This window comes from Hemiscyllium ocellatum, chromosome 7, assembly GCF_020745735.1.
Source record: "Hemiscyllium ocellatum isolate sHemOce1 chromosome 7, sHemOce1.pat.X.cur, whole genome shotgun sequence".
NCBI lineage: Eukaryota > Metazoa > Chordata > Chondrichthyes > Orectolobiformes > Hemiscylliidae > Hemiscyllium > Hemiscyllium ocellatum.
The window spans coordinates 61,088,176-61,101,131 of record NC_083407.1 but is presented as its reverse complement, the minus strand read 5'-3'; the positions used below and the strand labels follow the sequence as shown (position 1 = coordinate 61,101,131).

The window sequence follows — 12,956 nt, the reverse complement described above, 5'->3', positions numbered from 1 at the left end:
AACTTTTTTTTATAGCACAGGATATCATTTTTATAAGTTAGATAAATGCAATTCATTACAAATCTTCTTTATGACTTTTGCAGCTCATTTCCTTTAAGCTCCAATGTGATAACATAGCGAGAGCTGCAATATAAAATGTAAATAGAGTTTTTGTATCACACTTCTAGCCAAGTTCCACAAGTCGGTCAGGAACAGCTCTGAGGAAATGATCTTCCATTTAGTCACATCACATGCTAATTTATTATTTTTAAGAAGTTTTTGGATCTTTCATATGTATTTGCCAATTCATCTGTTTCACTCTCTAAGGAACTGTGAACCTTTATTGTGTTACAACATAAAGCAAGTGGAAAAACATGTGCAAAGTCAGAGATACATCTAGTGCTGTTTGTTAGTTTTTAAAGGACATGCAAAGTAAATCCATTCAAGAGAGAACACAAATCTTTCAATTTAAATACCAATACAAAAGTAAGTATTACCTCTATGGCCAGCTGAAATTGCTCATGTTCTCGCTGAAGCTGTTCTGCCTCAGATAGTGAGCTGGCATTAACAAGGCTTGCATTGAGCATAGACTCTCCATTTCGTATCCAGCCTAATACCTGCAGGAGAAAAACAGTAGTTCAATATTGTATCCTCTTAAAGCATTCTCACCATAGTATGTTCGCTGATTTCCCTTTTAATTGGTTAAAGATGAATATCTTCTGGAAGTACAAAGATGTGAAATTCAGTCTTTAACAATCCTGCCTGCACAGTGCATGCACCATGGTCAATAATAATCCCTAAGGGGATCAGAGACAGATGGTTCAGCTGTTCTTTTGTTGAGAAGAAAAGGAAGAGGACAAAGTTATAGAATTGTCAGGATTACTCTTTGTCCCGAAATAATGTATAGATTCCAGTATTGCTACTATATTATACAGATTCAACTCAGTCATTGTAAGCACAATCTGTATCTAGAGCAAAACACCATTGATTGTTCAGCATTTATCCACAATATTAGGGATTATCAACATAGCTTTCACATTTATGATGATAGCCCTACTTTAAATTTGACAAATATTGGGAGAAACAAAAACATTCAATTAGTTAGTTCTGTATTATGATCAAGTATAATTAGTTATTATTTTCATGAATACCATGTTATAATATGTATGGACATTACTATCAATTAGAAAGTTTTGTGGGACTCAAATAAAACATTAATGTTTGTATAGGCCCATCATTATTTAAGACAACATTGTTCAGCATTCAACCGTCAAAGATATAAATGACAGAAGGCAGTAATCCTGAGAAATTTGATTACTGAAGGGAGAGCCCAGATAAAGGAGTACTTCCCACTTGTTGAGTAACATCAAGTCTTTTGGAATTACTTTCCATTCAGCATACTCATTTCTTTTATCATACAATGTCACACAGCATTAAGAATCTTCTCCATTTAATTTATTCAACATATATTGGCCAAGTACTTCTCTCAATTTCAAAATACAAGACATTTATTGTAGCTGAAGTTGATAGAGTGACGTCTCTGCGATTTGTCTTGAGCTTTAGTCACTATTAGTTTGCTCCCATTCAGTGTCATTCACAACTTTAAGGTCATCTAACTGAAATATGTGGCTATATCTAACATGTTTTGCAACTAAACTGATGACCAAAATTAGTTATGAAAGATTCTTCTGTAATTTAATCTTAGCGTTACCCTCACACTCTTAAAAAAAGATGCAGGGACACAAGAAAGAAATTTAAAAGCCTCAAGTTTGCTAAACAGGATATTACAAAGGTGTGCAATGTTGCTCATTGGAGTTGGTAAAATAAATCACATTTATTCTCACTCATAATGAGAAGAGGTGCTAATTGTATATGGTGTTCATTATTGATTAATTATAAAAACAGAAAGAACTGTGGATGCTATAAATCAGGAACAAAAACAGAATTAGCTGGAAAAGTTCAGCAGGTCTGGCAGCATCTATGAAGAAAAATAAGAGTTAATGTTTCAGGTCCAGTGACCCTTCCTCAGAATTTATTAATAATGTTTAATTTTGTGCAGGCAGTGTAGATTTATTGGTGATTCACTCGTACCCTTATAATTAGACACAGACTGAAACATTGTGTTTTTTGAATTAGGAGGTACATGCTTGAAATGCATATCTCTGTAAATGAATGTTATAGAAGAGTATATAAACATAGATTCAGTCCTAGCCATCACGAACTGGTTCTTTGGAGTGTAATAAAGTATGCCCACTCAGCTAGCAGTTAAGTGCTGAAAATAATCTGTGAGGCAAGAGAATCAACACTTGTAAAGGTTGCTTTCTTGGTGTGATGTTAAATCAGGAGTGAAGGGATTTCAAATTTCTCTCTTTAAACGCTTGCTGAAAGTTCCACATTTTCCACTAGTTTATTTTTTTCTCTTAGTTTGTGTAAATTGATAACCAAATTCCACACCTATAAAGACTGGAGATCTACATTCCTGTCTGTCAGTTTGGTTGAAGAATAATGCAAGGTTAGGTTGTGGGTATGGGATTTTGATTAAAAAAAATGACTCTGTCCTCCAGTTTTAAATGAAAAACAGTAAGGACTCAAAACACAGATTACACACTTTAAACTTTATTTTCTCCTTTACCTGTTTAACCTCTGCCTGTAGGTGACGAAGCTGTAAACATTGCTCGAGGCGCTTTTGGGTCTGGTCAGCATTCAACTCGAGCTCTTGTTGTTTATCATGAAGAAACTCCAGCAGTTCCTGCACTTGTGTTCCTAGATCCATGTCTTTATCACAAGTTAGTTCAATTCCTGATTAAAATAAACACATTTCATAGCTTATTTGAAAATCTCTGTCTTTTTCACACGTCTCAGCACCTGGATTCTACTCATTATTGTTGAATTAGAAAGTAAGGTTACCCTGTATTAGCACAGAACTCCCAGCCTTCATTCAGAAATGTTAGATTCTGGAAAGGTTCCATTGGTATGGAAAATATAAAAAAAATTCTACAACTAAAGAAAGGAAAGGTGCAGAAAACAGGAAACTAAAGGCCAATTGTTAAACGTCTGTTGTGGAAGTTGAGTCAGAATAGATCATTAAGAAGGTTATAACTGAGCACTTGCAAAATTCAAGGTAACCAAAAATCAGCACAGTTTTATGAACGTCCTGTTTAATCAATTTATTGGAATTCTTTAAAGGACGGAAATTGTGCTGTGGATGAAAGGGAGACAGATGATGTACTATACTGGATCTCCAGATGGCATTTCACAAGGTTCCACATAAAATGTTAGTGCACGAAGTTGGAGCTCCTGCTGCGCCTCCAACTTTGTTCAACTCATACCAATGACTTAGATGAGGAGAGTAAATACATCATGACTAAATTTTCAGATCACACAAAGATAAGTAGGTAAGTGTGTTGTGAATATGATATAACAAAGACACAGAACAATATAGATAGTTTAAGTGAGAGGGCAAAAATCTGATTGATGGAATATGATATGGGAAAATGTGAAGTTGCTCATTTTGATAGGAAGAATAAAAGAAGTCTTCCTCTAATAACTGCAGAATTCCAAGGTACAGAAGGATCCAGATGTTCTAGTGTATGAGCCACAAAAGGTTTGTATGATACAGCAGCAAATGGAATACAATCCTTTATTGAGAGCAGCCGAAAATAAAAGTACCAAAGTTATATTCAATTATACAGGGCATTGGTGAGACCACATCTCAAATATGATGTGGAGGTTACTGCATTTATTTATTGGCCTCCTTACTTAAAGAAGGACATAAAGATATTAGAGGCAGTTTTACTAGATTGATACCTGGAATGAAGGCCTTACAGTGAAAGATTGGTTTGGGTTTCTCCGCTCGAGTTCAAAAGAGTGGGGATTCAAGGATTATCAAAGATAGACGAAAATGTGGAATTTGGAACACAAGCAAATCAGCTATGCACTTATTGAAGGGTGGAACAGGCTGAAAGGTCAAATCGCCTACTTTTGCTCTTAATGTGTACGGTTTCATGTTCAAGACCTATCACTTTGAAGTAATACTATCCTCAGTAGAAAATAATGTCTTTAGAAACCGAACTGCACAACTAAAAGTTTACACTTTCTTAAATAAATTGGATAACTTTTCGTTAGAACTTCTTTTGTAAATAAAACTAATGATATTTAAATGTACTACTAGCTACATTAGACTCGTTAACCGTTCATTAATTTGTATTCAACTAAAAATACATTTCTGGTTGGAAATGACAAGATGTCCCTGAAATATCACTTTCGTATAGTACTATTGTGGAATGATGTGAGATCTGTCAATTGTGGTTCTCCAATTACAGCATGGGTATTAGTTAGCTGTTGCATTTGAACTCCACTGAGCAAAACATTTTTTTGGAAGGTTAGTGCATGTGGATGCAGCAGTTCCACATTCAAATATAAATGTAAGGAGCAGACTCAATGATATATGAAGGCCCTACTAATCTCAATTCACAATGATTCGTTGAGAGTGCCTCACTTATAGTAATACAGTTCCTGCTTTAAGGAAGAAGAAAACTCTCAGGTAATCAACAGCAAACATGACATCACTGACTGCAACTACCAAGATAATACCAATTGTATTTGTGGGCCCTGGCACACCCATTTGGGAACAATACAAAAAAGTGCTTCCATAGGTTTGGACCAGTGAGAGTCAATTATCGAGCAGTGCCATCTACTGCAAGGCTATCTACTGCTTTCACGCTCACAAAACTGCCATCACTAAAGACTCACTGTGACCTTATACCTACTTCTACTATTTTCCAGACACAAAGTAATGCTGACTTTCATGGATGATGTTAAAGAGTGACAAATAAGATTCTTCTTGCCATAAGTTTAAAAATCACACAACACCAGGTTATAATCCAACAGATTTATTTGGAAGCACTAGCTTTTGGAGCACTGCTCCTTCATTTTTAGAAACAATTTAAATGCATTCCAGTATTATGCTACTAACTTACCCCCAAACCTGGTTCTGTGATTATTCCTTTCATTAAGTGTTTGTGATTGCCATTTCAGGATTTAGCTTCAGCCTTGGTAAAGCATGTCGACAGATTTACCAAGGACTGTAAAAATTGCTGACCTCTTATTCTGTCACTTTTAATTATCTACTTCATTTAAATTTCACCTGAATTTCACTTGAGTATCAATTTTATGATCATGCCATTTGGTTACTTCTCTATACCATGAGTTATGCATTGTGATCTGACTGCCAAACCCATGTATAAATAGCATACAATTCTGGGAGATTTAATTTCATTGCTAGTTGCTTGTACACAGAGTGAACTGGTGCCTGAATTTTATTCAAAAGGTTTGATTCACACCATGTTATATCAAGAAGGCGTTGGATACTGCAAAGGCTACTGGATCTGGCAAATTTTGCAGTACATTATGAAGGCTTATGCTCCCAACCGAGAATTTGCCATGCCCCCAGCCAAGTTGTTTCAGTACTGCCACAACGCTGCCATCTACCTGACAATGTGGAATATTACCCAGGTAGGTCCTGTTCCTACACCATGTGGTCTACAGCTGTTTAAAAAAAGGGTTGCTCATCACCACTCCTACCTAAGGGATGGGTAGTAAACGTTGGCTCAGCCAACAAAACCTACATCTCATGAATGAATGAAAGATAGCTAGTCACCAGAGTCCAGCAATCTGTCCTCCAACATACTCCTCGGGTTACCGAGGTGCCTTCATGTTGGAGTGGTAGTGGTCAAATGGAACATGAACCTACTATCCTTTCTCACAGTGGCAACATTCATCTTCCCACAACAGCTACTTTGCCTGTGCCATGTTTTTGCTTGTCCATCTGCCCAAACTGTTCCCGCTCATGTAAAAATGATGCAGTCCAACATCAGGCCTTTGACATCCAGAGCAGCACAAGGTTATCTTCAGAGACCATCTGCAGTCTCTTCCAGCAGCCTTCCACCAGCTGAGTTGCAGTCATCGGAGTAACACTATATGAGCATAACTCAGCCCAAAAATCAACTTCCTTTCTGGTGGGAGCCTTCAGGAATCTGTTCCATTCACTGATTTCTCTCCATCTCCTGTGCACAAGCTGAGTTATGAAGTGACCTGCTGCCAGGCTTTTTATCAATGGGTTAACTGAAAGGCTGCCTGTTCAGTAATGGCACAACTACAGCATTGGAGGGATGAATCTAATGCACAAAGTTCCACACTAAATTATAGAACAGGCTGCAAAGAAGTGGTTAAAGGAACTAAGCTTCTACATTACCTGAGGCTTGCACTTCCATGATATACTGATGTAAATCTTGGCCCTGCTGAATGACATCAAATGTCATGTTGTTCATGGCCAGTTTGCGCTCTGTGTGTCGCTGCAGTCGCTGTTCAGCTAAAGTTAGATCTTCTGTATTAAAATCATTCATTTGATGAAGCAGATCTTCATTCCAGGCATCTAACTCTGCTGTCACCTAATAAAGTAGTACAGATATGGATGAGTGATGAAAAATGGGTGATAAAATGAAGCATTATGTTCAAGATTGATGTGAAAGTCCTAATTACTCTGATGTATAGAGAAAGGGAAATAGCTTTATGTTCTGTAACTAACCAAAACCACTTGAAACGTTTAAGCAGTGCCTCTCCTTTTGTATAGTTCCCTGCCAATGGGCGTGTACTTTTACAATAAGGTGTAAACTCAAGTAAGGTAACCTGATTTCAAAAACAAGTTAAAAAAAACACAGCTGACATTGCTCATGAAATAAGATTGTAAAGTTGTTAAAGAAAAATAACCAAAGAACTCCTAGTCACTGGGCCCAAAATGTGAACTCTGCTTTCTCTCCACAGATGCCGCCAGGCCTGTTGGATTTTTCCAGCAATTTCTGTTTTTGTTTGTGAAGCTTTTGCATGCAGCCAATTCAACACGAGCATGGAAACTCGCCACAGAAAAACATGTAAGTTACAAAAAGGGATTGTGAAATTGGATAGAACACTTGAGGATTGGGAGGCAGGAAGTTAGAGTTTGTTGTCTGTAAAGTGCGAGCGGGGAAAGCATTGTGTGGCCCCTTTAAAACATCATGAACTTTTCCTGTGTTTAGAGATTTAAAATGGATGTCTGTGAGCAGCAGCTTGAAAGTTTCCAAGTACACAGCCAGCACCTGAATTGAAACATTTGTATCAAAAGGCCACATAGTTAGCAGGCCAAGCAGCAGTTTTTACCAAAATGACAGGTTTTTGAATTTAGCCAATCAATTTGAACGAGGTATTCAGATACTGAAAACCTATTAAATTTATGAATAATGGTTTTGACAACATAGGACTGATCCTATTGTGAGAAATATTTATATGTCATCATGGGCATAAAAAGAAGGGGCAGCTGGACAAAGACCCCAAAGCTATTTACCATCTGCCAGAGCTAATGGCCTTCAGTGATCGAGAGAGAATTACTGGCTCTCATAGTATCCTCTATGACTTAGAGAAAGCACAATCTAAATAATAACAATACCAATGACCCAACTAGTTAATATCCTTGATAGAAGAATTGGCGGAGAAGGTATTCCTGACAGGACATTCCAGAAGACATGTAACCTGGTTATAATTTCAAAGGAGCAGGAGAGTCATGGATGCTGCCTGACCTGCTGCGCTTTTCCAGCAACACATTTTTAGCTCTGATCTCCAGCATCTGCAGTCCTCACTTTCTTCTGTAATTTCAAAGGACTAAGTTCTAGTTTTGTTTTAATATAGATGTGAGTTATATTTATTGGAACAGTATACCATTAGAATCTTGCTTTATTCAGGATTTATGTGGTTTGTTAATAGCCTGGTTAATTAGAGTTAGATAAATAAATTGTTACTTGTTGATTTTAAAGTGAGTGTCAGGGATTTATTTTATTTAACCACTAGAAGTTGCTGAAAAAACAGATTACACCCCTTCTCACACTCCTTTTATAGATTATGGGACAGGTGTCCTCTTTGGGTATTTTGGTTTTAGTTCTCAGAGGAGGGTCAACCTCCTCTTTATAATGAAGATCATTTAGTTCAATCAGACAATGTCAAAGCTTAGACTTCATGTCAGCAAATAATTTTAATAACACTTATCCATCCTGTTCAAACTCCTTCTAAACATTGTGCTGGCTAATAGTTTCTCTTTCCTTAGAGTTGATAAAGTGTGCTGATGAAGGGCTAAGCCTGAAACATCCACTCTCTTGTTCCTCAGGTGCTGCTGTGTTTTTTCCAGCACTACACTTTATCGTCTCTGACTTCACTAGCATCTGAAGTCCTCACTATCTCTCTTTCCCTAGATAGTTGTAATTCAGGAGTTCCTGTTTTTAGAGCTCAGATAGGCTGTTGGGGAGGAGTTCCTGACAGGGTCAGTAAAGGTTAAGTACATTGTGCAAGTACAGGGAACGCCAAAGCTGGATATTGAGGCTCAGACCTCCATGTTAGATAGCCTGCATGGTGCTTTAAGGTATCATTTGTTGGGAGATTCAGATTTGGAACGGGATGGACAGCATTGGACAAGTTGCTGCTAACAGGGGTCACAGAATGGCAGGCTGACCAGGAGAATACCAGAGCTGACAATGGCATGGAGATAGGCAGCTGTTCTGCTGAATGAGGTTATAGAGATGGAAATACACTGTCATTTCAATGAACAACCTATCAGACAAAGCTAAAAATGAAACTGAAGTTGCAAACAGTCCAGTTCAACCTGTGACAATGACAGGAAAAGATGTTATAAATAGTGGTTAACATATGGTATTTGTTGTTGGGGGTTTGGGGCGAGGTGGTGGAGAAGGAAATTGTGACCGTTCCAGTAATGGCTGTTGTATAAGCAATCTGAGAACACATTGATCATCGAGTGGTTGAGAAACCTTGGCTCTTTCAAAGACTTGTCACAGATGTGATGGTCCAAATAGTCACCCTAATTTCTTATATAGTCACCTTTTCAAAACATTTAATGAATTATGTTATGTACAACCTTTCTGATCAGCTGAAATTTTCAAGGTGTTCCGTCATCCGAGCCATCACAATAGACTGCTAATTTCTCACCAACAGAAGTTCAGGTGACTAACCTACACTTCCTAGCTTCCCTCTGATAACTTCCTTAACTCATGGAGTCGTAGCAGGATGTGGCTCTCACATTCTTAAAATTACAAACTGAGAAATATTGACAATCCTAACCATTTATCCACACCTTGAGTTCTATTATATGGAGAAACAGAGGTTGATTTCCATGTAAAATCTAACCATTACTACAAAAACTACATCTACTACTGTTACTACTATGGAACACTAATCATCATTTTTACTGATCTCTATCTTTACTCATATATTGTAAGTACAGGTAATTTATAAGTTCCAGTTAACAAGTGCCTCTTATCCAACATTGTGCAATTTGTTGCAAATGAAAGGCAATAATTGGCCAGTATCCTTAGAAGACCTAAAACTCTATAAAGATTTTCTGTCAATGTTTCCACTTTAAAGAAGGCAGCACTTTTATTTCATACTATCAAACTTATGACAGGAGTCTGACACTAAATATGATGATACAGGGCAATTCTAGTTCCTGCAGCAATAAGAGATGTTTACTCACAAAAATAAAATCAAAATGTCATCCTATTTTCTGCTCAAAACTTTGTTTTCCATATTCATCCTCATTTTTCATTCACCCTCATTCTGACTCCACTATCCCTACCCCACCCATATCTTTCCCCTACAATTTATGTGTTAGCAGCTGAGCTCTGGAGACTCAAAATCTGATGGAACAGTCACAGCTCCCTAGGGAAGTACTCCAACTGCTTGGTAAAGGTCAATGCTGCTATGTAAATCATAGACTTACCTCAATTGTGTACTGCTCAAAAATCCGAAGCTGCAAGAAAATATCTAACTTGATTTTTCGCTCGTGGAAAAGCTCTTCCATCTGTCCCTGGGCTTCATCGAGCTGCTGGAGAACACTTTCAATGTGGCTGATGGAGCTATTGTGTGGGGTTTTATTGTTGGAAATTGCAGAGTCCCTGTGGCAAACCGAAAATTTAACATTTAAAGCAATTCACATAGCAGAAAGCTGTGGCTGCAAATTTTCAATGGCACTCACAACTGTTGAAATATACAAAACTGAAAAGGATTGATGAAGGTGTACTCAACGTTCATTCGGTGTGATAAGCATAAAAAAACACTTACTTGAAAAACGTTCAAACAAAGAACATACTTTTTTGCATTATCTGACATTTGACCTCAATACACTAACAAAGGCAAGAAGTAGATTAATCCACACTGATTTCTTTCAAAGGCTATAAGCTGTTAAAAAATGTTTAACACTTCTCTAAACAAATTTACAGAAACAAAAAGATTGCCAATGCTTGTTACGAATAAATGAAGTCTGTTGTAAAATAAATACTATATCTGAAAATAATACATTTTTACAATACCATTTAAATTGATATCTTATGGATGATTAAGCATACTGTAAAGGCAGTTTGTTGCATTACTGGTTGTGTTATGTCTGAACTGAAAATGTGTTGCTGGAAAAGCGCAGCAAGTCAGGCAGCATCCAAGGAACAGGAGATTCGACGTTTCGGGCATAAGCCCTTCTTCAGGAATGAGATTCCTGAAGAAGGGCTTATGCCCGAAACGTCAAATCTCCTGTTCTTTGGATGCTGCCTGACCTGCTGCGCTTTTCCAGCAACACATTTTCAGCTCTGATCTCCAGCATCTGCAATCCTCACTTTCTCCTGTGTTATGTCTGAAACATTGCTCAGGATAATGAATGTATTTGATTTCTGTCAATATTCACCTGTAATCAGCAGTACTCACCTGAGTTGTTGAATTAGGTCCTCCCCTTCCTTAATGACATTCAAGGTTGCCTCAAGCGTGGCTGTTTGTTGCTGTTGAAACTGTTTGATAAGTTCCTGCACTGCATCCACCGAGTCAGCACAAACATCTTCCAACAGCTCCTTTTGAAGCTCTTCCATCCACGCCCAGAGCTGTAAGAGGTTAAAAACTGGAATTACATGGAAATTAACATAGCAACTTTTCTTGACTATGTATTCCTCACTAGGTATATCTAAAACCTTAAAATATTTCTTGAAGACCATCTGCCACTTTAGTAGTTGGCTACTGAAGCAATCAGTTTTACAGTTTGTCCTGCTTTTAATGTAGTTGACGTGATTTATTTTGAAAGCTTCCAAGTGTAATGCATCACTTCAGACATAATTACAACTGTGGGGAAAGGCCACTTCAGCTTTTTCTGAAGCCCTGTCGAATGAAGCAGTGTCTTAAAAGATGTCTCTGTAAAACAATATTAGTCTTTGCAAATGAACTAATGACACCTGACAAAACTCTGAACACTTACACACAAATTATAACCCTATCATACACTTGTATTTCTGTTTATAAAATAATCTATTGATAGTAGGTTTGGAATAAATGTAAATAAAGAGATTAGCACATAAAATTGAAATTCATGAGATTTGTGGTCATGTGCTGACGTGGATTGGTGGCAAACAGGAAGAATAAATGGAAAACCGAAAGAACTGCGGATGGTAGAATTCAGAAACTGAAATTGCTGGAAAAACTCAGCAGATCTGGCAGCATCTGTGGAGTGAAATCAGAGTTAATGTTTTGAGTCCAATGACCCTTCTTCAGAGCTTTAATACTAAACAGGTCTTTTTCCACAGTGGGGCACTGTGGGGATCAAGGCTTGGGCCCATCGATTTATGATACATTAATGATTTGGATGAAGGAACTGAATGCAATATCTCCAGGTTTGCAAATGATACAAAGTTGAGAGGAGTGAACTCTGAGGAGGATGTAGAGATATTCAGTGTGATTTGGACAAGTTGAGGAGGTAGGTAAATGCATGGTAGATGAAGTATAATGTGGATAAATGTGAGGCTATCATTTTGTTAGAAAATGCAGGAAGGCAGATTATCATCTGATTAATGATAAACTGGGAAAGGGTGATGCGACTTGGGATTCCTTGTACACCAGTGGCTAGAATTAACCATGCAGGTGCAGCAGGCTGTGAAGAAGACAAATACTATGTTGGCCTTCATAGCAGGAGTATTCAAGAACAGGAACAGGGATGGCTTGCTGCAACTGTAAAGGGCTTTGATGAGACCTCACCAGTTTAAAGATATTTGGTTGGCTACTTAGGACTGAGATGATTTCTTCAGCCAGATAATGCGGTGAGCCTGTGGAAATACCTGCCATGCAAAGTGGTTGAGGCTAAGACATTGACTGTTTTCAAGTAGGCTTTAGATATAGCTCTTAGAGCTAAAGGGATCAAAGGGTATAGGGAGGAAGTGGGAACAGGGTACTGAGTTGGATGATCAGCCATGATTATACTGAATGGAAGAGCAAGTTCAAAGGGTAACATTGCTTATTAGAGTAAGTTATGTATTAAGCTAAATCATAAAATCCCTAACATTTAACAAGATCTGCAAAACAATGACAGCAATAATAACATTGATTGCTATTACTAATACAAATACAATATCGTGAATGGAAATTAAGTTACAAATGGAAGAAAAGATTGTGTTATTGAGAAACTTTACTATAATCCTTCTTTGCAGAGCAAACATCATATCCAGGAGAAACGCAGCAGGTCTGGCAGCATCTGTAGAGTTATGAAGAACAGTCACTGGATCTGAAACATTAACTCTATTTTCTCTCCACAAATGTAACATATCTGCTGAATTTCTCTAACAATTTTTGTTTTATATAATAATATCGAAGTTGAGACACCAGGAATAAAAACTGATTAAAAATACTTCAACACTGCAAATCCTACATACAATATATGCTTCCTGCTCACAAATTCCCTGCTGTCATCATTTCTGATCACACTTTCATGCTTGGTTGTTACTACAACATATTCCTTTTTCTACATTTTCCATCCAATTCCTCTATATTAATGATCACGGGTCATGATGTAATTGCATGTTTTGATTGCTAGATGGCATTGTTATCATTCTTTTGTCAACAGACTGCTCAATATTAAC

General features: G+C 37.5%; 1 protein-coding gene across 3 annotated transcripts in view; it reads right to left on the bottom strand.

The window, feature by feature from the left end:
* The window catches only part of kalrna (kalirin RhoGEF kinase a), a 744,968-nt gene that overhangs the window by 299,191 nt on the left and 432,821 nt on the right, over window positions 1–12,956 (bottom strand). For 2 of the 3 annotated variants that reach the window (XM_060827251.1, XM_060827252.1), the window contains exon 1: window positions 477–593. In XM_060827251.1, the coding sequence (XP_060683234.1) occupies window positions 477–566 (90 nt within the window). In that variant the 5' untranslated portion in view covers window positions 567–593. Of the gene's footprint in view, window positions 1–476; window positions 597–2,611; window positions 2,779–6,232; window positions 6,429–9,793; window positions 9,969–10,767; window positions 10,938–12,956 lie in introns of those variants that run through there. The other variant, XM_060827256.1, reaches the window with a different exon arrangement.